This window comes from Protomyctophum bolini (assembly GCF_963924005.1).
Source record: "Protomyctophum bolini genome assembly, chromosome: 9".
Classification (NCBI taxonomy): Eukaryota; Metazoa; Chordata; class Actinopteri; order Myctophiformes; family Myctophidae; genus Protomyctophum; species Protomyctophum bolini.
The window spans coordinates 11,797,897-11,822,516 of NC_137870.1; the positions used below are offsets into that span (position 1 = coordinate 11,797,897).

The 24,620-nt window shown below is 41.1% G+C and overlaps 1 protein-coding gene across 1 annotated transcript in view; it reads left to right on the plus strand.

Annotated features, from left to right (window-relative positions):
• Positions 1-780: 780 nt before the first annotated feature.
• The window catches only part of map4k1 (mitogen-activated protein kinase kinase kinase kinase 1), a 31,060-nt gene continuing 7,220 nt past the window's right edge, over positions 781-24,620 (plus strand). The window contains exons 1-22 of the mRNA XM_080772167.1: positions 781-1,234; positions 12,897-12,954; positions 13,751-13,841; positions 14,385-14,449; positions 14,602-14,657; positions 15,169-15,216; positions 15,776-15,818; positions 15,978-16,050; positions 16,316-16,447; positions 17,306-17,368; positions 18,606-18,687; positions 18,784-18,882; positions 19,548-19,629; positions 20,930-20,973; positions 21,140-21,165; positions 21,398-21,442; positions 21,628-21,648; positions 21,741-21,786; positions 22,243-22,588; positions 22,780-22,886; positions 23,747-23,788; positions 24,496-24,574. Coding sequence (XP_080628293.1) covers positions 1,127-1,234; positions 12,897-12,954; positions 13,751-13,841; positions 14,385-14,449; positions 14,602-14,657; positions 15,169-15,216; positions 15,776-15,818; positions 15,978-16,050; positions 16,316-16,447; positions 17,306-17,368; positions 18,606-18,687; positions 18,784-18,882; positions 19,548-19,629; positions 20,930-20,973; positions 21,140-21,165; positions 21,398-21,442; positions 21,628-21,648; positions 21,741-21,786; positions 22,243-22,588; positions 22,780-22,886; positions 23,747-23,788; positions 24,496-24,574 — 1,756 coding nt within the window. The 5' untranslated portion in view covers positions 781-1,126. The remainder of the gene's footprint in view (positions 1,235-12,896; positions 12,955-13,750; positions 13,842-14,384; positions 14,450-14,601; positions 14,658-15,168; positions 15,217-15,775; positions 15,819-15,977; positions 16,051-16,315; positions 16,448-17,305; positions 17,369-18,605; positions 18,688-18,783; positions 18,883-19,547; positions 19,630-20,929; positions 20,974-21,139; positions 21,166-21,397; positions 21,443-21,627; positions 21,649-21,740; positions 21,787-22,242; positions 22,589-22,779; positions 22,887-23,746; positions 23,789-24,495; positions 24,575-24,620) is intronic.

Sequence of the window (24,620 nt, forward strand, 5' to 3'; positions counted from 1 at the left end):
GCCTCATGATGCCAGCCACTGCCCCCTTCTGTCTGTAGTAAGTATAACACAACATATGAGGGGAAAATCTTAAAAACAATCAGTTTGTAAAATGGAATAGTGGGCCTACTGTCAACTGCATTTAAAGAAAACATGATACATTATTTATTAGTGCAAAATGCAATGTGTAAACTGTGTGTGTTTCTACTTTTTATTACAATTACTTTACACTTTGAATCCACAATTTCATAGTAAATGCGATCTGCAGTCGCAATAATATAGAGAAAAATCCAGTTTAGTGTATTTTCAAAGTTCTTAGAAGAACTGTTTCCTTAAGAAAACAAACACATTTTGCCATTGATGTGTTCACAGGTCATTGTTATTATGTCAATGTGGCTGAACAGGAAGCTAAAGGGAGCTAGCAAGCATGAGCAGTTCTGCACTTCTGCAGAGTGCACACAGTACGTGCACACACACGACACATTTGATGCACATAACAGAAGAGAAACAAAACCCATAATGAAAACCTCAAACAGCACAACTACAGCTAATCACTCCTCTCTCTTTCTCTCACACACACACACACACACACACACACACACACACACACACACACACACACACACACACACACACAGGAAACAAAACTGGATTATGTAAATTAACTGAGTTCAAAAACGTTTGAGAGAACAGAATAAATTGATGAAGGGGTGGAGCAGGTGTAAGGAGGAGTGGTAGGGTGAAGCAGTAGGAAGGTGTTAGAGTATTCTAGACCGAATGTTTGAGTGAGTGAGAGGTTGGTTGAGTCAGGGAGGGAGAAAGAAACAAGAAAGTATTTCTTTCAGTAAATTTCCGGCAGTTGTAAAATGAGGTTAGTTGTAGAGCCATTTGTGCGTGACTGAGTGTGTGTGTGTGTGTGTGTGTGTGTGTGTGTGTGTGTGTGTGTGTGTGTGTGTGCTCGTGCGCGCATGAGGGGTGCATAGGAGTACAGGCCTGTAGGTGTTTTCTGCCTACATTCATTGTGTAGGCTATTAGAGATTGCGTGAATACATTTAGCAGGTGTTGTGTGTGTGAGACCAAGTGATTGTGTATTTGTGAGTGGGTGCCATAGTATGCCCAAGCTGCCACACCACTAGTGTCATTGGAGATGGATTCCCAACACCGGGCAGCTCTGGACATCTCCACCAGGAACCCCCAAGATGACTTTGAGATCATGCTGAAGGTCGGAGGAGGAACATATGGAGATGTTTATAAGGTCAGAGCTATCATCTGTTTTGTAAAATCTTATGCAACTGTTAAATGGTTGCATACGCTTGCTTTCTTTGTTGTTGTTGTTGAAAATATATTTTGATGCTCACTGTAAAATGATTTGATATGTTATTGGGGAACTATAATCAAAGTATTATTTTTCTTCCTTTAAAAAAGAAAAAATTAACCATGACTCACACCTCTTCTCACCATAGCTTGTAATGTTGCCCCCTCAATATATGACAGATTTATTATTTTCTTTTAGTTATTTGACACCCATTTGGTTCTCATTTAACATATTGGTTTAATGATTAGCTACGCCGTACGGCATATATTGCTCTGATTGTGTTGGATTTGCAGTACGGTTACAGTGAAGCCAGAAATGTCATGCAGCCAAGAGGCCTGTATAGGAGGAAGTGGTTTTAGAAGTGAAAGTGCACTAAATAATACTGCTTTATGCATTCATCACCAATTCACCCCCTGAAACCATTTAACAAATTATTCCTGAGAAAGTTGACTTGGTGTTTTACATTTTCATCGATTGCTTCTTGTTATATATATTAATTTTATGAATAATATGGTAAAGACTGTTGTCAGTGCCTTACTCTAGTACGCAAAGAGTGTTTCACACACAAACCATTTCTAATTTAACGTTGCTTCACCCCAAACACCAAATATGGAGAACCGAGAGTATACAAATATCAGGGCACGCTGAGAATATTTGTATAAAGGAACAATGTTAAATATGATGTGATCACTATGATCTGTCACATAGATATTAGACATCCTCCCCTATATGCCTGCAGTGCTCAACATTTGTTTGTCACAATACTGCTTTCTTGGCCTGGCCTGGCCTGGTCTGTCCAGGAAATAAAGACTGGTAGTCTAACTAGTTGAAATAAATAAATGTTAAATAAATATAAATACAAACGGTCCTGGTCTGTCTTTAAGTGTGGATGCTGGCCTAGTTTATGTTAATGATTAGGTCAGTAGTTATAGTCTGAGGTTCATGTGTCCTAACTAGGGATCTCCCGAATCACGAACACGTTCCCGATTTCCAATCACGTGATTGGCTCATTACAACCTAGTCCTAACACATCTATATAAATGCACCATTTAACACATCGGCCATGTGGCCTGATGCTCAGTTGAACCACTCAAACCATTTATATTCGTTGCTGACAGGGGTCTGCACTTGGCCCCCTCCTTTTTCACACTAGGGCTCCATCTTGCGGCAGGGGCCCTTTTTCCTTAATTTGGGGATTTAGTATTGTGTGAGAGGTGTGGCCCCGTAAAATTTGTTATCTTGTGCCACAGCCTAAGTCCCTAAAACACCTCCATTACCCCTTGCATTATGCATAGGTGTGGTTTGGGCGTTACAATGATTAAACCAATCACCGTGCCACCTGCCATTGCCTTTAAGAGATCTATTATCCATTTAACATTATGCCCAGTGATTTACAGTTTTACACTATGGCCCATGGCTATGGAAGAGCTACACACGTTGCTGCCTTGAAATATAGCCTATTTATATTTGATACAGCGGCTGGGTTGTTTTGTGTCCAGTAGCTCCAACACAGCCTCACTCGTAAGCACAAGGAATTGACCCTGCTGATTATAGTAAAATTCCAATCACAGAGATTGTGCGTGCGTGCATGTGTCGTGCATGTGCACAGAAGTAAAAGAGGAATATATGAGCAATATACTGTACTGTATGCCTTTTTGATAATTGGAACCTCTTGTGAGCTTTGACTAAAGTTGAATTAGAATTCATTGTGTTTCTGATCACAGTATTAGACTGAGAGGTTGGCAGAGACTGTAGCTTTATTTATGGTAACCTTCAGGGACACAAATGGATAAATGAGTTCCATGTAGTTGTAAAGTGAATGGTTTAAGACATGGATACTGTGGTACGTTCCAGTTTCCACAGCAAAAATGGTACTGAACACAGCTACAACTCTTGTAAAATATCGATCCACTCTACAGTAATTATTCAGTGCAGAGTGAGTCATCAATGTTTCAGTATTGCAATTGATTATAATATAAACCAAATGAGGAGTTGTAGACTGATGGGGAAAAGGTCACACCGTGTGTGTGTGTGTGTGTGTGTGTGTGTGTGTGTGTGTGTGTGTGTGTGTGTGTGTGTGTGTGTGTGTGCGTGTGCGCGCGTGTGCGTGTGCGCGCGTGTGCGTGTGCGCGTGTGTGTGCGTGTGCAGATCCACAGTGAGGATAGCTCTGCAAATCATTACGCATACATTACACATGGCTGCCATTTTGCCTTCAAATCATAGTCGGGGAAGGAAATATACTATAGTAACTATCATTATTTATTGTTGAGCTATATACGGTTCAAGAGTGAAGTGGTTGTTCTACAGTAGCTCCACCATCTTGCTGATTTGAAAAAGATGCAGTGGGGGTTCTTCCTTGGCTTTACTTGCAGTTTGTTTGTTCATGATTTGTGGCATTATGTGCAAAACGGGCCCCTGCCAGTGCAAACTTTGAAAGACAATTGTAGCCAATCTGATTGGGAAGTTGTGCCATGGTCCAAGGAATCCAGATAAAATAATATTTTGGTCAAGAGTTATAGGTCAAAAGGCAATTTGGCCTGTTATAGTGCCACCATGAGGCAGCTCTGAAATGTTTGGGGCAGAGGTTCTTCCTTGGCCTGCCCTACTGGGAGTGTGCGTGCACAGTTTCACACAGATCGGTCAAACGGCACTGCAGATTAGCTGGCCTCCTGGCGAGGATGACAACTGTATTGGTCTGAAGCACACACACACACACACACACACACACACACACACACACACACACACACACACACACACACACACACACACACACACACACACACACACACACACACACACACACACACACACACACACACACACACACACACACAATCAGCCTTTGTGTCAGATCTGCAGATGCAGGACTAAGGCTGCACATTAGAAAAGCATGCGATATTCGATAAAATTGTATAGTATAGTTTTAATGTCTCTTTGCTTCAGGTTAAGTTTAGCAAACTAAAGACATGTTAATTCAAAATGTAAAACAAATATCTAGCCTAACAAAAGGCAATATAATGCTTCTGAACTTTGCCTTTCAGTTGCACTTCCTATAAACAGATAAGGTTCAGTTTGAGAGGGGCGGGGAGGAGCATGATGTATGTATACCTCGCATGATGATACCTCGATGAAGGTACATTTTTGATATATCTTGCAGACTTACAGCACTTTGCACCACCACATTCGGGGAATATACTAGACTAGGGGCTCCATCTTGCGCCACCCTTATCCATTATCCCTTATCCCTAAACTTATTTGCCATTTTCTACTATTTGAAAAACATTTTAAAATAGTCCAACTAGCCGATCTACATCGAGACATTGTGAGCAAATGTTGTTCTCTGTTTGCACTTGCAGTGCAAACATTTTACTGTCTGCCATATTGCTACCAGCTGTATTGTATGTGACAATAAACAGCTTGAGCCATCCGAAAAAATGTGAGGCGAGGCAAAGAGAACGAACAGGTTTTGTTGAGAATGTCACCCTTGTTTTTAGTGAAGGGAATGGTCAACAGAACCAAAAATAAACACCTAGGCCTTGTTTCTGACAGGTTAGGAGTGCACACACTGACATCACAGCAGCCAGAAACAAGTAAACGAGAACAGTCTGGCTTTGTCAAAAGTTCACACAGCACAGCTTTATTTAGTTGTATTTTAGTCATGTAGGTTTTATCAGGTTATGAGCTAGGGCGAAGATAGTCAGAAGCTGAGATAGACACTTGGCTTTGGCTGGAATGGAAACAGCTGGTTGATATTGTTGATTAACTACTGTAACCCTTAACACAACCAACTGGTACGCCCCAGCTCAATATGTTGTTTTCCTACTTGCATGAATTCTGGTTTTACCTGTTGGACAACAACAATAAAATAAAGGGTGGATATTTATAGCCTTTACAGCTATGTGTGTGTGTGTGTGTGTGTGTGTGTGTGTGTGTGTGTGTGTGTGTGTGTGTGTGTGTGTGTGTGTGTGTGTGTGTGTGTGTGTGTGTGTGTGTGTGTGTGAGAGAGAGAGAATAATGAAAAGTCCACCATAAAACAAAGCTTGAAGACAGAGATAAGAAAACAGGTGCTCACCTGAGATAAAGAAGTTAAAAATGGTTGAAATGATCAAAGTATCTCCTGGATCAGACAGGATAAAACAGAGGATCCAGGCAAATGCCAACATGTTTTAACCTACAGAGGTCTTTTCGTCCTAATGAATACCTCTATAGGTCTTAACATGTTATATATGTAACATATTATATATAACTTGTTATAATAAAGGCTGCTTAATCTACTGTACATTTAGGTGTCTGTTTTTATAATAAATGAAGCTATTGAACTTAAGCGTGTCATGTCTGAGGTCGTTCGGCGTCCGAAATGGCACGCAATGGTAAATAATAAATTGTGTTGTTTGGCTTTACTTATCAAATTCTACTACTTTTCAATGAAACAGCTCAAACCCCTTCCCCTGTTATACTTGCACACCTCTTCGTGACTCCTTCCACATCACAGATTAGACAGTGTGAAGGAAATATAGGGCTCGATCCACCTCTCATTGTGTCATGTAAAATTATGTCATCTCTGCAGTAACCTTGGTTTGTACAGACTGGGAGAAACTGTACTGACTTCACAATTCACACAAACACAAATCATCTTGTCTTCCTGTACAGATTATTCTAGATAAACGCTAGATAACTTATGAACTTAATGTTAACACGTCACATGCTTTTCTTTCATTGCCAATGATAATATTATAAAACACTGTATTCTTTGTTAGTGATCAATTTTAATGGTGGATGCTTTAAAAAGACAGCCAGATACTATATTGCCAGCCAGATAATCACTGAGTACCACAGACGAAAAACAGTCTAAGTCCAAATTTCATTCTGACCCCTCCACGAAAAGGCCTCGTTGTCCTGACCCCTTATCTATCATTTATACATTATGGATAAATAGTGTGGACTTAGAGTAGACTGTGTTTCGTCTGTGGCATTCTTGAGGGAGGCAAGCTTTCTTGTTCGCATGGTTTTCTCTCTGTATGTTGAAGATACAAACCATGACACCAATGGTCAACTAAACTTTCAATATTTTAATTGTGTCTCACGTACCTCCTACCTTCTTTTGAAACACTCAGTTAGCAAAGCATTAGTCGGTCAGTTGGGTTGCATGTTTTGTAGCGACCACCGACCATGCCACTGGGCCAGTGTCGGAATTACATTGACAACCAGAACATTAGCAGCTTAATATTAACCTGACACTACCCATATGGAAAAAAAAGTAGAAGAAACATATATGTTGTCCTGTTGCCTCCAATAGTAAGTATTTACATTTTTTATGTATGTCATTTACATGTATGTCATGTAAAGTACATACTAGATTTTATATGTGAACTCTTGAAAGTGGCACCTTTCATACAATCCTCATATAAGACAATAAAGTGAATCATGTATGAATCAAGTAAACAACATGTATGTGATCTATGAGGTAAGTACATGGCAAACTGTATTTTCCTTATATGTTCCATACAATGTTTGTAGTTTTAAATTATATGAGATATATCCTTTCCATATATAAAAAAAATACCATTATAGTATGTATTTTATAGTTTGTAACCATTTAATTTACAAGAAAAGTATGCTTCTTTTATATGATTTTTATAACATTGTTATATGTCAGCCAATACATTATACCTTATAGTTATAAAAAAAACATATGTTTTATCTATGACTATATATAAGTTTTTATATGTGAAGTGTATGATAGGTATAAAAAACATATGCGCTATAGACCCCTGGGAGATGGTTGCTGAGATAGAGCACCACACCTACTATACCATCAACTCCCAATTCTTCCCGCATCACTTGCCGCACCCAAGCTGTGCTACTCATACGCTGAGTTGCCAGTGCCCAGGATCGAACCCACGAACTTGTGGTCTTAAAGCGAGAGCTCTACCGACTGAGCTACCCAGACACATCCTGACATATGTGAAGTGTTTGATATGCTCTCTTTATGTTTTTTGTTTTTTTTAGAAGATTCTTATAAGTTACCATAGCAGTATAAAATAAAATGCATTGGGAGTTACATGGGGGGACAATGGTGGTGACACTGGCTGGGGGGGCACTGGCTGGGGGGGGCACTGGTTGGGGGGGCACTGGGGGCTTGTGTCACACTGGGGGGACACTGGCTGGGGAGGACACTGGCTGGGGGGGGGGCATCACACTGGGGGGGACACTGGCTGGGGGGCACTGGGTGGGGGGTGTCACACTGGGGGGTCACTGGCTGGGGAGGACACTGGCTGGGGGGGGGCACTGGGTGGGGGGATCTTAAATAATGTAGGAGTCATAAAATGTAAAAGGGAATACAACTCATTATTTTGTCATCTCATGTTATTTCATTGTAAGATTAGGTTTTGTTTAATTTGGATGTCTCTGTGACATACATGGCCTGTATTGTATGGTTTCTATACAATATCCTATCAGATTTTGGTTTCACTGATGTTTGCCCAACTCTACAAGTTTGACAACACACAATTACTAAGGATTTTGTATGTGGATTTACTGCAGTAATTATTTATAAGTTCATATGTATTTCAATTTATACTAATTTACTAAGAATATTGTATGTGGATTTACCGTCACATATAGGTCTTATAAGTTACAAAATTATATAGGTTTCACTTTACAAAAACTTACTATGGCTCTTATATGTGCTTTGACTGTTATATATAGTTCCTATAAATGACAAAATTATATAAGTTTCACTTTACAAAAACTTACTATGGCTCTTATATGTGCTTTGACTGTTTTATATAGTTCCTATAAATGACAAAATTATATAAGTTTCACTTTACAAAAAAATACTATGGCTCTTATATGTGCTTTGACTGTTATATATAGTTCCTATAAATGACAAAATTATATAAGTTTCACTTTACAAAAACTTACTATGGCTCTTATATGTGCTTTGACTGTTTTATATAGTTCCTATAAATGACAAAATTATATAAGTTTCACTTTACAAAAAAATACTATAGATCTTATATGTGCTTTGACTGTTTTATATAGTTCATATAAATGACAAAATTATATAAGTTTCACTTTACAAAAAAATACTATGGATCTTATATCTGCTTTGACTGTCATATATATTAACTACAAGTTTCATGTAAAACATATACAAATTTAGTAATTTTTTTTCCATATGGGTAGCCAGAGGTTTAGACCAGACATGCAAAAGTGTAGCTTTTCGGCGAAAATCGCCGTTTTTATCCCAAATATAGGACCTGTGTGATTCATGCAAATCCGTTAAAAAAATGTTTGGGGGGGTGAGGGGGTCTGTGGAGCCCGAGCTCGCTGCCCGGAGAATTATCTGACAGACTACTCTCGTGAGTCACTAATGATTCTGAGCGATATTTCTGCTTGCATCTGGGCGGCATGATGTGCGCAGCCGCTGGTCGCTCCGCGGAAAAAAAACCTGTTTGTGTGGACTCGGCATGAATTTTGACACACTGTCTGTGACTCGCCAGTCGATCCATTAGTTTAGCTGCTACAGTTAGCATTAGCAACGTTAGCACTTTGCGTTATACTGTCTGTGGTGTGGACGCGCCGGCGTCAGTTTCTCTCGCTGTGTGTGTGTGTGTGTGTCTGTCTGTGTGCTCGTGTGTGTGCATGCATGCGTATGAGTAAATAAATAAAGCACGTGTGTGTGTGTGTGTGTGTGTGTGTGTGTGTGTGCGTGCGTGCGTGCGTGCGTGCCAGGGCTTATACTAAATGGATATATTAAGAAACGAAAACATGCAGCTCAACTGTTGAATAAGGAGAGGATGTTACTCTACATGTCTTAAATTGACTAAGGCTAAAATAATGAAGTAAACTGACCCTGTTGACTAAACCATCCCAAAACATTTTATTTGTATTATAATTCATTATTTTGCCAGTGAATATAATTTTCTATTTTACATGATGTGAAGAGTGTAACTGTAAGGGATTTTGAGATGGGAGTGTGAGTGCTGGACCAGTTTCTTTCTTTAAATCACACCTGTGTGAAGTGACCCTTATCATCATACATCATCCATTCATTGTCATTTTTGTGACAATGAATGTGTAGGATTGTGTAGGACAAAAATAGCCGATATATGACAATTCATTCATTGTCAATGGCATTTAGGACACAAATCTACTGAATATAGGAGGGGCTAGTGCTCCTCGAGGGGCTAGTGCTCCTGTTGGAGTAAATTAATTGTTCTATGACTATCAGGACATGAATGTTAACATCTTGCTCAATACTGACTAGATTTGTACTGATTTAGTAAATAATCATCTGTCATTTTTGAGTGGTGCAGCCACTCAACCACACTATAGACAGCTACAGTATGTGTCCCTGTGTCTGTCCCTGGCTGGGTCCCTGTGTCCCTGGCGGTGTCCCTGTGTCCCTGTGTCACTGGGTCTGTTCCTGGCTGTGTGCCTGTGTCACTGGGTCTGTCCCTGGCTGTGTCATTGGGTCTGTCCCTGGCTGTCCCTGTGTCACTAGGTCTGTCCCTGGCTGTCCCTGTGTCACTAGGTCTGTCCCTGGCTGTCCCTGTGTCACTGGGTCTGTCCCTGGCTGTGTCCCTGGCTGTGTCCCTGTGTCACTGGGTCTGTCCCTGGCTGTGTCCCTGGCTGTGTCCCTGTGTCACTGGGTCTGTCCCTGGCTGTCCCTGTGTCACTGGGTCTGTCCCTCGCTGTCCCTGTGTCACTGGGTCTGTCCCTGGCTGTGTCCCTGTGTCACTGGGTCTGTCCCTGGCTGTCCCTGGCTGTGGCCCTGGCTGTGTCCCTGTGTCACTGGGTCTGTCCCTGGCTGTCCCTGTGTCACTGGGTCTGTCCCTGGCTGTGTCCCTGTGTCACTGGGTCTGTCCCTGGCTGTCCCTGGCTGTGTCCCTGGCTGTGTCCCTGTGTCACTGGGTCTGTCCCTGGCTGTCCCTGTGTCACTGGGTCTGTCCCTGGCTGTCCCTGTGTCACTGGGTCTGTCCCTGGATGTGTCCCTGGCTGTGTCACTGGGTCTGTCCCTGGCTGTCCCTGTGTCACTGGGTCTGTCCCTGGCTGTCCCTGTGTCACTGGGTCTGTCCCTGGATGTGTCCCTGGCTGTGTCCCTGTGTCACTGGGTCTGTCCCTGGCTGTCCCTGTGTCACTGGGTCTGTCCCTGGCTGCCCCTGTGTCACTGGGTCTGTCCCTGGCTGTGTCCGAGCACGAAACATAGCGTTATAGCATTTGTTCACCACCAAGTGTCACTGTTGCACAGCCTAACACACAGACACACAGGCCGGGAGGAGGGCTAGTACAGTACAGTGTAGTATATACTGTCCCCCATGACACCCCCCCCCCCCCCCCCCCCAAAGTGGGTTTAGTACCGATAAACGCTTAAAAGATTTGCGCCGCGGTTTTGCCCGCGGCACAGCGTTGGCCCTGCACACTGTCACCTTTTTCACCTTGGGCCTGTTTGCATGCCTGCTTTAGACATTCCACGTGAATGAATGAATGAATGAATGAATGAATTAATTAATTAATTAATTCATGAAATACTGGATTTAAAAGCCATGTGGCTGTCAATTTAGTCACTACAGTATAGCGAGCTTGATTGTAGTGTATGTCAGTAGATGCTGACTGTGTAATTGGTTGACGCTTTTGCCTGAATTCTTCATTACTCACTCTGTCAACCCCCCCGTCCCCCCGTCGTTGAGCTAGTGTTCATGTCTTGACTGTCTTTAGCTTGTCCCACAGTATACTGTAGGCTTTTTGTACACATGTAGGCAGACCATGTGCATTTCAATAGCTCAGTATGTGAGGTCACTGACTTATGACTGTTATGCTGTTTTTCTTTTCTTCTTGAAAGGTGCGTGCGTGTGTGCGTGCGGGCGTGCGTGTGTGTGTGTGTCTGTGTGCACAAATACTGTATGTATGTGATATAATAGTAGATCTGTCTGAGCCTAACTTTTAGAGGGTCCAGTGACATCACTGTGTGTGAAACCAGACATTTCCATCTCCCAGTGAGTGTTTTTGCTTGATTGTGCGGGGGCACAGGCAGTGAGACCGTGAGAGTCAGACATACTAACCCCATACTAACCCCTACTAAATACTAACTTTGATTGAATGGAGTTTCCGTTGTCATTCTTTCCATGGTTATGTACGATCTTGCCCATTATTCAGACAACAGGCAGCTTGTGTGTATACTAGTATAGCCTAGTAGTTGCAGTATGACTGTATTTCTCAAAAGTACACATTCATTTGGCTGATATTTTCCTCAGCTTCAGATAATGTCATTGTTGACACTCCCTTACAGTCAGCTCTCTTATGACTGTGGGCTATTTTAGGGTCACAGCACTGTGCTATGTTGCACCATAATCCTTTTGAAAGTTTTTCATAAAACCTCCACAACCAGGCAAGTAACGTGCTGTAGAGTGTAGACTAAGGGCCGATTCATACTCCTGTTTCAGCGCTGTAGTGCCGAAATGATTTCGGCTCGTCAGAAAATTTCAGTAGCACCGAAGAGCCGACTTTAGGACGGTACCCGCCCCCCCGAACCTCAAATGACGTCAAATTGTAGGCTCTACAGCGCCGAACCGACTTTTATTCGGCTCTAAAATAGGAGTATGAATCGACCCTAAGTCAGGGGTTCTCAATGTTTTTGGCTGGGGACCCCCGGAAATGCTTTGGCCATGTCTCGCGACTCTTGCCCCACCCCCCTCCCTGCCCCCAATACAAATTGACTGCTACAATAACCTTAATAATAGAGAAAATACATCATAAATAAATACTGATACTGGTACTTTAAGGAAAAGAAAGACGGGTACAGCAAACAGTCTTAAGAAACAGTTTGCACTCTTTTTTTATTTACCACAGCAGCAGTCTGACAGACAGACAGACAGACAGACAGGCCTTCATCAGTGTTTACCTGATTGTCAGCAGAACACTGACAAAGCCTGAGGGGCCAAAACCGAAACGTGTCTGTTTGTAAGACTGCTGCTGTGGTAAAATAAAAATAAAATAAAAATATATACATTTATTGTGTAAATGTGCAGGCTGTTTCTTAAGACAATACTATAATATACAAAATTGTCATATTGCCAGGTGCAACATTCACTGTTACTAGCGACAGAGCTGTTATAATGCTGCTTCTGATCAAAGTGTGCTAATTCTCACCTACATTTTACTTGGCAAAAACCCTAAATTAAACATTCACAAACAATTTAGACCTAACCCTAGCTTGAAATTGAGATAATACAGTATCAATGATCATGATCAAGAATGACGTTTGCAGCTTGACCGTGGTCCTAGGCTATGAACTCTCTTTTGGTAGGTCCACTGCAATGTATTCTAATGCACCCTACTGTTTGCATTGGGACCTTTACAGTGAGATCAGGAAAACAACTTTTCACATGGTTCTAAAATATCGTGATTTAAGAAAACAGGGTGTGATGTCACAGGCTGAACACAATCAGAACCTCAGACAGACATGACTGCTGCAGCATGTTTGATGTTTGCCCTAATCAGTGTTTCTGTTTAGATTTTCACTAATTCGGGGGAATTAATCACAGGGAATGGGGATGCTTATTATTACTTAAATATGATTGTTTATGCTTCCAGGCTCGTAACAAGCAGAATGGAGAACTGGCAGCCATCAAGGTCATTACAATGGAACCAGGTGAGACTTAACTTTTCAACATCATACAGATTCATACAGTATGTGAACACACTGTCATGGAATCATGACTAGATGCGAGACCATTTTTGGCCCGACTTAATTATCTCGTTCAATGCCCTCTTCAGATACCCTAATTTTAACCACACCAAATGCATGAATAAACATAGCCATACTATACTAATGTGCCTAAACACTCCAAATCCATGCATGAACTTAACTGTAATAATAGTGCATAACCTTAACCTAGAATGAATTTGCATCAACTGCATCAACAAGCTTGGTTGTTGCTGCAAGAGGCTTGAATTGTGAAATGAACTGAACAGGACAAACAATGGCTGGCAGACAAACACATGAGTGTTGATGAATTTGATGAATTGATTAATTTAATGATGCATTAGAGAAAATAGTTTGTCCTACAGCTATTGAAGTGAAACAGGACAGTAGCAATTTAAGTTAGCAGCAGCAGCCTCTTTCATGCATTATATTATACCATATTAATACATGTCGCAGTGCAATTATTTGCGTCTGAAACCCATGCACGCATGAACGCGCGCGCGCGCACACACACACACACACACACACACACACACACACACACACACACACACACACACACACACACACACAGAGAGAGAATAAAATGTTCTGGTGATGTATTTGGTTTGAAAACAAGCTACAGTTCCAAAATAAACTACATGTATGTACAGTACAGTAAACATACCCCCCCCCACTCTGTGTCTGTCTCTCTCTCTCTCTCTCTCTCTCTCTCTCTCTCTCTCTCTCCCCTCTGACACAGAGGATGATTTCTCAATCATCCAACAGGAGATTGTCATAGTAAAAAGCTGCAAACACCACAACATAGTGGCATATTACGGCAGCTATATACAGTAAGTAGTGGCATATTACGGCAGCTATATATACAGTAAGTAGTAAGCATGAACTGCCCTTTTCTATGCTTCTGCTCTCTGCTTTTCTTTTCCTTTGCTTTCCCTGCTTTTTCTCTTTCGATTCTGTCACTCCCTTCATAAAATGTATTAAAAAAAATCATTCGAAAATAGCAGATCTACAAGCTTACAACCCGACACGTTGTGAGCTTGTTGATAGGCTATTTTCAAATAGCCAAAGTATATAGGGATGAATTGTTAATGCATGTTTTGTAATAATAATAAAGATCTACAAAGTAACAGTACAGTACAGTACAGTACAGTACAGTACAGTACAGTACAGTACAGTACAGTACAGTACAGTACAGTACAGTACAGTACAGTACAGTACAGTGGCCACCTGGATGACGTGGCGCTAGAGTGAGGAGTAGTGGAGTACTGACATTTTTAAATCCTGTAAAGTAAATCTCTAATTTGTACTTAAGTCAAGTACGTTACTAGCATTACATTACACACAGCCCACTCTGCCTCTTTGTGTCTCTCTAGAGCCAATAAGCTGTGGATTTGCATGGAGTTCTGTGGTGGAGGCTCCCTCCAGGACATTTACCATGGTGAGTATGTGTGTGTATAATGTAATGTGCATCCATGTGCAGTTGTGCACACATCTATATTTAATGATGAAAGTCTGTAGGTTTTGTGGACTATGAATCTATATGAATAATCATGCCATCTCTCTGTTATGTGCACGGCCTTCCTCCCACAGTGACGGGTCCCTTTACTGAGCCACAGATAGCCTACATATGCAGGGAGATGCTGCAGGTATGTTTACACCATTTACTAATATTATATACAGGTACAAAAATATTACTACTCAAATTGTACATATAAATCCACTTCTCAGTGGTCCTTCATTCCCCCCCCGCCTATTCCGTAACGGAGATAGATTTAGATTATTATGGTGAAATCAATAAAGGCTGAAATCAATGAAGGCTCAGCTTGGGGATTCAGTTGGATTTCACCCTGTCAATATATTTCACAGGAGAAGCACATTCAGTGCATGTGGATATAACTGCACTGGTTGCAGCAGCAGTTGAGGGCTCTGTGTGATGTTCTAATGTTTAATCATTCTAAACTTGGTGTCCCCATATTGGCCATGCATTATAGACAAAACAGTTCAAAAGTTTGCAAACATTTTTGCAGACAAAAATAGTAGATTTACAAGCTTAAAAGCCACAAGCTTGTAGATTGACTATATTCTCACTATTCTTTTAATCTTTTGAAATTATAAAATAGGGCTTAAGTGGCTATTGGTATTTGTATGTCTGTACAGGGTCTGGACTACCTCCATGGACAGAAGAAGATCCACAGAGACATCAAGGTGAGGGGAGAGACAACATGGTCTGATTTATGTGAAAATAGTTCTATCTACAAGCTTGTTAGCTTGTAGATAGCAAGGTGGCATTGGGTTCCATTTTTACAGTCTTTGGTATGACCCGGCCGGGGATCGAACCCCGACCTCCCAGCGCCGGACACTCTAACCGCAAGTCCACTGAGCTGTAACACTCAAGAGAGAAACCCCCACAAAGATAATTCATCAGCTGGTGTCCTATTTCCAATATCGCCTGCTCATTTATCGGTTCTTTTCCAATTTTGCTCATATCCTGTATGAGTTCTCAATCCTGATTGGATGACATTGGCAAATGTATTAGCGGTGGAGAGATGGAGAGACCCTTGTTACAACAAATAGGCCTACTATAGAGAAATTTAACATATTCTTTTGTTTTTTTTTGTTCACTTCAGCACCTGTAATGTTGCTTTAGATTTAGACAGAGACACCTTAGACTTATAGATATCATCACTGCCACTTATGCAGACACTAGTCACAGCATACGGTAGTAGTCTTACTGTAGAATGTTTCCTCTCTCCTTTACTCACAGGGTGCCAACATCCTCCTCAACGATCAGGGACAGGTCAAACTAGGTAGGTGATAAAATGCTTAAATGTTATCGACCAAGAATTACGTTTACTACTAAATGCACCACAACTACCACAGTTTATTCTGTGGCACTGACATTTTATTTTGAAGGCCTATTGGTGTGATTTATATATTTCGGTGTGCTCTCCGTTGTGTACATGTAGCCGACTTTGGAATCTCAGCCCAGATCACAGCCACTCTGGCACGGAGGATGTCCTTCATTGGGACGCCATATTGGTGAGGCCAAAACATGTGCACAAAATGTATTTATTTCATGTTGTTTATGATATAAGCTAAGCTAATGAAAATAAATCAATGTATAAATCACTGCACAGTATAGGTGGTTATAGTGCTTCGTCTAAGATGAAATTCGATATTGATTGCTATATGTCATTCTGGCAGTACGTTATGTATGAAAGTGTGTGTGTGTGTGTGTGTGTATCCACATGCTCTGAGTGATCTGACTCTGAACGTCATTTGTCATCCCCCCCCCCCCCCACAGGATGGCACCAGAAGTGGCAGCAGTGGAGATTAAGGGAGGTTATAATGAGCGGTGTGACATCTGGTCTGTGGGGATCACAGCTATAGAGTTAGCAGAGCTACAGCCCCCACTGTTTGACGTCCACCCACTACGGTATGCATGCATTATACACATCACACACGCACACAAATGTACAGTACCCACATGATCCCCATCCTTTCATTTCCAGTATATTATTAGACTTTGCCTTTATGTGTGCCTGACACACACACACACACACACACACACACACACACACACACACACACACACACACACACACACACACACACACACACACACCCACACACACACACACACACACACACACACAGCAAGCTGCGAGGCACTCTGGGCGTCACTTCATGCATACATGAATACATACAACACACGCTTTCTCCATCTTATCAGTAACCACTGGGTTGAGCGGAGTGCCATTTACTTAAGTACTGTTAAGTACAATTACAATGAGGTATTTGTACTGTACTTGAGTATTTTCCATTTCCAATAACTTTTACTTCTACTCCACTATATCTCAGAGGCAAATATTGTACTTTTTACTCCACTACATCCAAACAAGCGTCGCTACGAGTCTAAGTCTACACGTTGCACCACGTTGTGATCTTGTCAATCTGTTATTTTCTACGAAAGCTTTATTCCCCACGGTCCGGATACTGGGGTTTAAGTGTTACTGTTAAGTGTTATTTAACTTGCACGCCATTGTCGCACACCACATATAGCCAATCTGCGTCGCACTGTGATGCGTTGTGAGCTTGTAGATCTGATATTTTATGCACAATATGTCTTGGTATACAACAGCCAACACAAATAAGCCTATGTATCGCACCAATGTTCAGGTATACTGCAGTAGAGACATACGTAAACTCACAAATGCAGTTTCTCACCCCCCCCCCCCCTCTCTCTCTTACTCTTTGTTTATCATTCATACGGTTCTTGTGTATCTTTTTCCAGTGTCCTGTTTCTCATGTCCAAGAGTGGCTACCAGCCTCCTAAACTGAAGGACAAATCCAAATGGTAAATGAAACCAATCAGTGTACTGTACATGTTAAGTGTTATTGCATAGATAGGCTTACAATACATGCAAGCACACATATGTGGCCGATGTGTCAAGCAGCTGACCAAATTGGCTGTGTATTTTTTAGCCCATGCCATTCATTTTCCTTCCTCTCGCTATCAGTGTCAGTGTTGTATATGCTTATTTATATTCACACTATGTTTTATAAATACATGTTTTCAATCAATATTCATCAGTTACTGTATCTGACTGAAAAAACAATTAGACAGGGAATATTATCAGAAAAATGTCCAATCTGAGAATAAATTCCTTACCAATACATTTCTTCACCAATGTGTTCATAAAAATCTATACAGCTGCTGAAAGTTTTTTTTCTTCATGATTCTGAAACCATTGCAAGCATTTGTTTTGCATGAAAAACACTCCTTGGGCTAAAAATAGCTGTCATGTTTTGGAAAAAAAAATCACACCATTTTTGAAGAAATATATTGGTATGGAATTTATTCTCAGATAAAAATAAATGTATATCCTGTGACTAAATCTGAAGAGCCGCACTTTAAATTCAGGATGGCATATTGTGGTGATTGTCTCTACTTTGGCCAAATAGGAATAGCGTTCCTCAAATATAAAGTACAAAAGTCCTTCAAATGAACAATGTTGTTAAAAAATATTAAAAAGAAAAATAAGCATACATTGATTATCATCTGCAATCCGATTTTTACACTCATACGTTTCAATTTCACTTCACCAGGCATTTGGTGAATTTGTGCAGACCATCTATGTCTATGGTGCAGACTGTTCATGCTGCATTCGTTTATCATGGCCGGAGGTTGTTTGGTGATTGGCTTATCATGCACATACAGTAGCAGAGCTGTGATTGGTCTACTTTTGAGTATATACACATGATATCTGACTGTACAGTATACATATTACATTACAGACATTGGCCCTATCTTGGGCACGCCTTACCCTTTATCCCCAACCTTTTTGCCATCTTTTTTTAACTTGAAATAGTTCAACTAGCGGCTCGTTACTAGCCGATCTACATCGACATGTTGTGAGCTTGTAGATCGGCTATTTAATCGACAATAATTAAAAGATCTTTTCCCAGAAAGAGTAACAGACTATTTTCTATGTTGTTGCAAGCTCAGTACTAAATATAAAGATTGCAGTCTAAGGCTGTAAAGATATTTCTGTTACATTGTGAAACATTTTTCAATGTTGTTTATCTTATAGGTCTACCATGTTCTATAACTTTGTGAAGGCCATGTTGGTGAGGAACCCTAAGAAGAGGCCTAGCGCCTCCAAGATGCTCTCAGTCAGTACTACCAAATTATTATAAAACCTTCTACTTCCGTGCAGTTACTTGTTAAAAAAAATAACACTCTCCCTCTTGTCCACTCCCTCTCCACAGAACATGTTTGTGACTCCACAGTGTCTGAGGCAGGAGCTTACTCTGGACCTGCTGGAGAAATTGAAGGGCTGTTTGGTCCCAGAGGAAGAGCTGGAGGAGGTACCATAAATTCCAAACACTCTACAGCACTGGTTCCCAAACAGCGGGCCGGGACCCATTTGTGGGTCGCGGACACATTGTTATGGGCCCCCTTAGTTTTTATGGGACCCTACATTTGGTTTTTAATTATTATTATTTCAAAACATTTTGAAAAAACATTCCTAAAGAAGTTTCATGAATTAAAAGCAAATTCAAAAATGTTCCCTCAGTAATTTCATGAAGAAAAAGAAGAATGTGAAAAACTAAATTAGAAAACGTGTTTAAGAAGTGATGAAAATAGCTGATAGACAAGCTCACAATTCGCGCAAAGTGACGTGTTGTGAGCTTGTAGATCGGCTATTATTTACACTAGTCCTGGGCAAACATGAAATGTTTGGGAACCACTGCTCTACAGAATAGAATAAAATAGAATAGAAATGTATGTATCTTATTGTCTCTATATTTCACCTCATTGTCCAATAATTGGATCAACAAAATATATAATTTGGTTAAAACTCTCGTTTTTCATGATGAGGAATTATCCTACCATATCTTAACCTGCCGTGGTCCTGTAGCTTATGCAAAACTCTGAAATATATATATTCGAGGGCGTCCAGCACCCATGTGCAAACTCTGTACTTATGGCTCAACATAAAATGGACATTTGTTCCTGTTATTGTTCCTAGGTGGCAGTCTCAGGCTATCTGAAGAGAATCCAGTCTGTAAACAAACACAACAAGGCAGAGAGGACCAACTCTGACATCAGCTGTAAGACAAGAGATATGCAGACAGAGGCGCAACACAGACCGAACGCTAGGGGGGGATATAGAGCGGCGCCGCGAAGCGGCGCCGCCGAAAAATCCGTCCCCCCCGTCCCCCCCACTACCCTAGGGGAGGGGGGGATGGGGGGGTCTAACCACCAAAACGTGGGGTTATGGTTAGGGTCGGACTACAGAGAGGTTGTTCCAGTGACTCAATCATTGAGTCACTGGAAGCTAAACTATCTGCAATTTCCCCGAAAAATAATTAGCCTATATCTATACAAGCTCCATTAGCAGGCAGCAGCATGTTTTGTCTAAATTGTCTTTGTGGCCAACAAATGTAGCTACATTTGCAAACAGTGCTGTTGACCATGTTGTTACATGGTCCATATAACATACCACCAGACCACCAACAGACAATGCCAATATGCTATATTAACATTAGAACGTTTTAAAGACAGATTAATTATTGACGACAATGCAACCTGTGGGTCCAACGTCACTGAATTGATTGATTTCTGAATTGATTGATTTCATAATGGCAATTAAATTTACTCACGAGTGCTGATGTGAAATGGAGGATGTAAGAACACACTTTTGTTGTATTAGAGCAGGGTAAATATGAAGTTTTGCGCCAAGGTCTTGTTTATATTCCTCTTTACATAGGCTGTATGTTATTGTCGCAATTTGGTCCGTCTGAGATCTGAGTGAGGGGGCCTTCCTGAGTGAGGGGGTTTCTGACGGCGTCGCTTACTCGCTTCCCCTCTGTCAGAGGTGGAAGCTACGCGCAGCCGTCGGGAACCCCCCCAAACCGACTGTCCCCCCCCCCCCCTCCAGAAAAGAGGTCTTTCTGCTACAGAAACTGTCAGACGAAGACCAAAAACACTAGCGGGGTTCCTATGTTGCGTTATATTTTTCGAAAGAAGCAACAGCTGTACCTATAGTCTCGTACCAGGCCCAAACTCATCTGGGGGGGACCAATGTGACGCTGGCAGGGGACGCGTCCCCTAGGCTATTGCGCCCCTGTATGCAGATACTTTACCAACCATGACGAACAGTTTCTGTTCACATCTGTGTGAACTTACCAATATCTCCCACATAACTAACAAGAAACAGTACACAATGTTGCACTCATAATATAGTCCTTGACCGAAAGTACATTTGATTTCATTCACCAAGTACGAGATACAGTTTGTCAATATTTAATGGCTTCTTCGACCAAAATGACCCGTTTTGTTATATGAAAGCGATATTTATATATTTTTTTGTGTATTAATCTTAGATTATTATTTTTATTTGGTGCTCAGTGGAACAGATCTACACCCAAAGGCCAGTAAAGAAGGAGGCAACAGTAAGTTTGTGTACGGGCTGGAGCAGACTGAAAATGTTCAATGTTAAATAAAATGCATATTCTTCATCATATTATCTGTGTGACTTACATAATAAAATGCATGCAAATGAAATGATATAAAAAGTACTAGTCTTGACTGTTTTTACTCTCTCCTTATTGTCTGCAGTTACTGCCATCATCAAGATCTGACAGGTCTGACAAAAGTCCTCTCTTTTCTGCTTAGATAATATCACAGTGTGATGAAAGTGATTAATAATAATTAATAGCATGACTAGAATGAACAATCTGATTCTGAACATACAACAAGTACTTTTTCTCTTTTGTCTGTTGTCTCAAACTGGATCTCTGTCTCTCTCTCTCTCTCTCTCTCTCTCTCTCTCTCTCTCTCTCTCTCCCCCCCACACCCCCATTCCTCCACCCCCAGAGACCAGAACACAGATTCTGATGATGACTATGATGACGTAGACGTGTAAGGATACTACTCTCTTATATGCACATCTCTTCACTTAATCACAGTTGATCTATTTACTGTGTGTGTGCGTGAATGCGTGACTGCGTGCGTGACTGCTTGCGTGAGTGCATACATTGATTAAGAGTGTTTGGACTCCACGACTGACTTTGAGGCTTTGTTTTCACCATATCTCTTCCCTTCAGACCTACATTGCATGCCTCCAGGTAAGCTGCTTCAGGTACAAACCAGCATCTCATACATATTACTGTTTTTCTTTTTACATTATGAAGACAACCCCATCTCTGTATCTTAACAGTGAAATGATACCAGCCGATGACATCCCACCCCCACTTCCTCCAAAGGTACCGCAAAAGCAGATCTATTAACTCGTAATACTACAAAGCAGGCATAGGAAGCACTCATCTACGTACATCTCCTCTTTATGACTGCAACATAGATTATACAAAGTATTAAGCTGGACATAACGAATCAGTCCATTTAAAAGGAGGCTGTTCTAATATTATGCAGGCTCGATCACAACGAATCACAAAATAAGTAACTCCTGAGTGTGTACAAAATAAATTGAACCAATGGAACCAGGGAGGCTTTCCATTACACCTGATCAAATCTCAAGGAAGGGGAAAATGACATTGGACCTGTGCGTTTAACAAAGGAACACAATTATATGTTAGTAGTAGCATTGTAGATATTAGTGCCTTATGGCTGGCCTTACTTGACCAATTGAAAAATGTCTTTAAGATTTGTATTTGAGTACCCCTGATTTAGAGTATCATTTTTTTGTGTTTGTGCCCCTGCAGCCCAAGGCCCGGAGCAGCTCAGAGGAGAGTATTGCCGGGGAAGAGGAGCCAGCACGGACTTCTCTGTACGCCCCTTCCCCTCTCTTGAGGACCTCCAGTGGCACCCACGCTCAACCCAAGAGTATGGCCGGGGAAGAGGAGCCAGCACAGACTTCTCTGAACGCCCCCTCCCCTCTCTTGAGGACCTCCAGTGGCACCCACGCTCAACCCAAGAGTATGGCCAGGGAAGAGGAGCAAGCACGGACTCCCTCTTCTCTGTACGCCCCTTCCCCTCGCTTGAGGACCTCCAGTGGCACCCACACTCGACCCACGCCCAGACCGCGCTCCACAAGGCATATCAACTCAGGTGTGCTGTCGATTATGATATTTCTATGTATAACGACATATTCCTAGTAAAAATGGACCTGAGTTACAACTGCAGCCTACTGGGACTGCTTTTTATTTGTGCGTGTGCGTGACTGCGTGTGCGTATGTGTGTGTGTGTGTGTGTGTGTGTGTGTGTGTGTGCGCGCATGTGTGTGTGTGTATGTGTTACAGACCCTGTATCCTTCCAAGTCCAGCAGACTGATGGTGCAGCAGAGCTCCTCCCACCTCAGCTTCCTCCTAAAGATCCCAGAAGAAGATCACATCATCAACATACAAAGGTACTTTATAAAAACATATAAACTTCAAAATTAAACGTAAATGTTTGGCAACTGCAAAAAAGATTGTACCGGTAAATAGTATCGTAGTATAATATCGTTGGTGTCGGGCAGAGGCCTCTTCTCTCCATATTTTAACTTTGTGTTTTTGGGTAAGTGATTTTCTTTGGTTAAAATAAGTGTTAAAAAGCTCTATATCGTGATAATACTCATTGCTATATAGAGTGTTTGTTCAGTAACAGGAGTTTCCATGTCTCTCCAGCCTTTTATTAAACACAACATGCATTTGCAGTTCGGGATACCAATTTTATCCAATCAGGATAGAGAACGCAGTCAGGATACAGATTGTAGTGGAATTGTAAGTGATGACACAATTAAATGAGCAGACAAAATTGGAACACTATAAAAATTAAGCTGATAAACGGCTACTCTCTCCTGATTGGCTGAAATTTTGTCACCTACCTTAAAACATGTATTTTCTGTTTATTAAAGAGATGGAGACAGGGAGACCCCTGTTACTGAACAAACACTATATAGCAATGATTACTATCAGAACATAGTTTTACCTTTAACACCCTACAGCATCACACAAGTATCAAAAGTAGCAGATCAACAAGCTCAAACTGCGTTACTTCATGCCACATTTTGAGCTTGTAGATCTTCTACTTTTTCCATTTTTTAAATTGAATCCTGAAAAGTAACAGTTTTGGACATATGAGGTTTCCAAAGAGACGATATAATACTACACTAACTACATGATAGTAGAGTTACAGTCAAGCACACAATCCTGCTACTCTACCGTAAATTGAATTTTGTCTGTCTTCTCAAATTGACTTTGATTATGTTTACCTCCCCCATGTTAGGAGCCAGTGGAATGTGTCAGCCCTGTCACAAAGAAACCCCCAGTGAGTTGAATTGGTTTTACTTCATGCTTATATTACTGTATATGTATTATGTATATATAATTGGTAAATGCTGCATTTGAAGGCGCTTCACAATGATTGTGCATTACATTCACCCATTCACACACATTAATACACTCGTCGGGAGAAATGAGGCGTTCAGAGTCTTGCTCAAGACTTTGACACCGATATCGTACTGGGAACCTCTTTTTGTAATTACTTGAGTAAATCGATTAAATTAGTTCAAGTCTAATCTGGGACCCACCGGCTAAAGAAGAGTTGCTTAGTGTTATATATCAGTCTGTCATCACAGTCATTGGATTATTATTATTATTTTTTCATGTCATATGAAAGCAGGGAATCATAGCTTCAAATTGACATATTGTTTGTTCAGTTTGACCCACCAGTTTTAGAGATATGGCTTATTATATTACCTTTATGTCTTGCAGAAAACAGTGAGTTGAGAAAACGGGCTTGAAAGGTGGACTCCTAGCTACATGTTTAAGCATTTATTTCATGTCGATTTCAGCTCTGACATTTATTTCAGAAATGCTCTAGTATGTGAAGAGTCTGCCTGTGGATTTTGGATTTAAAAAAAAAATCATTTTTTCTCCTCTGGTGAAAAGTTGGAGGATGCACAATGCTCTCAGTCAAATCTGGTCACATACAGTATTATGTAAGTTGTTGTAATAAACAGTAATATATTCCAGGTGTATTTTAAGAAGGTATTCCATGGCTGCCCTCTCAAAGTCAGCTGTTCAACCACCTGGGAAAATCCAGCTACCAAAGGTTTGTAAACTGTACACAAATTAATAACCAAATTAACCATATAATC